Here is a 2,500-nt window from a genome sequence, read left to right as displayed (position 1 = left end):
TTTACTTATACAACCAAAGTACAGTAAATTACAGTGAATGCAGCTAAACATGTCTATTGCTGGAAATTCAAAATGGCGAACATAGAGAGGATCCACCTTTTCATGTATGAAGAGAGCAATTTTCCCAGTCATAGATGAAGATTAGAATTTGACAGTGGTGGGAAGTATTCATGAAAAGGTTACATTTGCGAATGGGCGGCATGCACTCTGTAAGGAAACTGCTACAAATAGTACACAGTGAGCAAAATGTAGTATGTTCTTTAGCGTAAACTTTTCCCCATCTACTGTCATCTATCATTTTTACCCTCATCTATCATTTTTACAGGACTAGCCCATGTGTTGTGGTGACGTGTGTTTGTTGTGTAATAGACTTGCTTGTTGTGTACTGTAGACTGGCTGCTGTAAAATGAGTTCAGGCGTGTAGGACAATAGAGCTCGAAAGTGACGTCACTTCCCCCGATTTCATGGGACCTCAACAGCGTTTTTAGCCGAAAATCGTAGCATGTAATCCAATGGCGGTATTAAAATGATATTTCGATCCCCTTCGAGTTGTGCCACGAGCTCCTTATATGTTGTTTCTGATATTTTTGCTTAATTTTTCGTACGAACCCTCAAACTTTTTAGAAAGCTGTGTTTCTTCGCATTTTTCATGTCGACGGCCTCGGAACAAAACATTGATACTTCTGCATGAATAATCTTTATCTAGCCTCTTAAACAGCATATTTGTAGCCCAGCGCATATCATGACTGAGATCAGAAGATATTTACTCTCTACCATGTTGTTAGATGGTCAGCTTAGGTCCCGTGAAACGCGGAACTAAGGGGCGGGACTTTCGAGCTCTATTGGAGTGAATGAATGGGAGTGCTCTTTGTGACCAACTGTAATCTATCTGCTTACTTGGTGACAGTTTGATGTACTTGGTGACTTACTTGGTGTTTGTTTGACTCTCGCTGTACACAGGCACATGTGATGATGGTTGATGAGTTGTGATCAAATTTCATCTATCGTGTTAACGTTATCTGCAATATGTATAGCACTACTTACTTGACTACATTGTGATAATCACTCATATTTACTTTTTAGTATGTTTATGATGTATTTGCACTATTGTGTAATGGGCTAGTTTAGTTCTCGTAAAATAAGCCCAGACATGTTCATGTATGATTAGTTTGAGTGAGTGACATTACTGTGACCCCTCATTGACCTTTGCTCTCTCCTCTCCTCTCCTCTCCTCTCCTCTCATCTGCTTCCCTCTCCTCTCCTCTCCTCTCCTCTCCACAGGAGAGCCTGCAGCAGCTGATCCTCATGAACCTGCCCAACGTGCTCACCATCGCCAAGGACCCGCTGTCAGGTGCGTCTCCCTCACCTCACCTCACCTCACCTCGCCTTGTCCCGTCTCACACTGATAACCTTTTGGCTCTGACAAACGGCTTGGAATTTCAGAAATCTTGTGCTTGATGTAACGCGGTGTGAGGTGGGAGAGGGCATACCAAATGTGGACATTTGACGAAGCAGTGAGATTTTTAAATTTACTGAGAGAAGTAGTCTCAGTAGTAGTTTCACTAGTAGTGAACCGTATGTAATGCTGTAACATGCCTATGGAAGTCCTAAAACACATTTTATCAATACTCAATTGTTACAAAAGAAAGTAAGCTATTGTAATGTGAGCACAGAAATAGATCGTTCTACATCGTGGCTACAAATTCCAAGGTCTCCGATTCAAATTTGGACAAATGTATTTTTTTTGGGGAGGGGGGTGCTTTTTGTGCCTTTATTGTGACAAGACAGTTACAGAGGGACAAGAAATGAGTGGGGAGAGAGGGACGGGGAAGGTTCGGCAAATGACCCGGGTCGCGAACTCTGGTCACGGCGTAGTAAGTTAGGCCACGGCAGGGCCAAATTTGGACAAATGTGGAATGACGTTCAAATGGGTTGAATGCTTTGGTCAGAGAGAGCCAGGTCCTTATCCAGTGTCCTGCACTGGTCTATTTGTCAACAAGTCTGATTGTAAATGCGTACAGACATCTGTGTGCGTCTGTGTCCTGTGTGTGCTCTAGCTGGTTTGTCTTCATGCAGGATGCTGCTGTTATGTGAGGAAAGGGACTGGCAGGATGTGCATGCCTTTCTCTCTGGGTGGTGTTGACAGGCTCCTTAGTTTGTCAGTCGTCTGGAAGGAGTCGGGACTGATGTGAGCTGCAATGCACATAACATCAAATTTTCAGTTCTAAAGTAACCCTTCAATAATACAAATATTTCGGGGCAAAAAAATATACAATGAGAAAAATATTTTTTAGCCATCTCCTTTGAAATCCATTCGTTTTTCACTTGTCTTGATACATTTAAGTTTCTCTGGCTGTGCTGCTGTCCCCCTCTGTGCATGTCCTCTCCACTTCCTCCAGCTGCAGGAAGTGATCTCCTGCAGGCCCAGAGTGTTTTTATGATGGGATGGAGAAGTGCTAATTGTTTTGGAGTGGATTGTTTACAACTATTTTAGGAGCAG

The 2,500-nt window shown here is 42.9% G+C and overlaps 1 protein-coding gene across 2 annotated transcripts in view; it reads left to right on the top strand.

Moving 5' to 3' along the window:
• The window catches only part of ccdc88c (coiled-coil domain containing 88C), a 103,241-nt gene that overhangs the window by 42,989 nt on the left and 57,752 nt on the right, over window positions 1–2,500 (top strand). For both annotated transcript variants that reach the window (XM_063183785.1, XM_063183784.1), the window contains exon 4: window positions 1,282–1,351. In XM_063183785.1, coding sequence (XP_063039855.1) covers window positions 1,282–1,351 — 70 coding nt within the window. The remainder of the gene's footprint in view (window positions 1–1,281; window positions 1,352–2,500) is intronic.

Source organism: Engraulis encrasicolus, chromosome 19 (assembly GCF_034702125.1).
Source record: "Engraulis encrasicolus isolate BLACKSEA-1 chromosome 19, IST_EnEncr_1.0, whole genome shotgun sequence".
Taxonomy (NCBI): Eukaryota; Metazoa; Chordata; class Actinopteri; order Clupeiformes; family Engraulidae; genus Engraulis; species Engraulis encrasicolus.
Note: the sequence above shows the minus strand (reverse complement) of the source record. Positions and strands in the feature narration are given on the sequence as shown.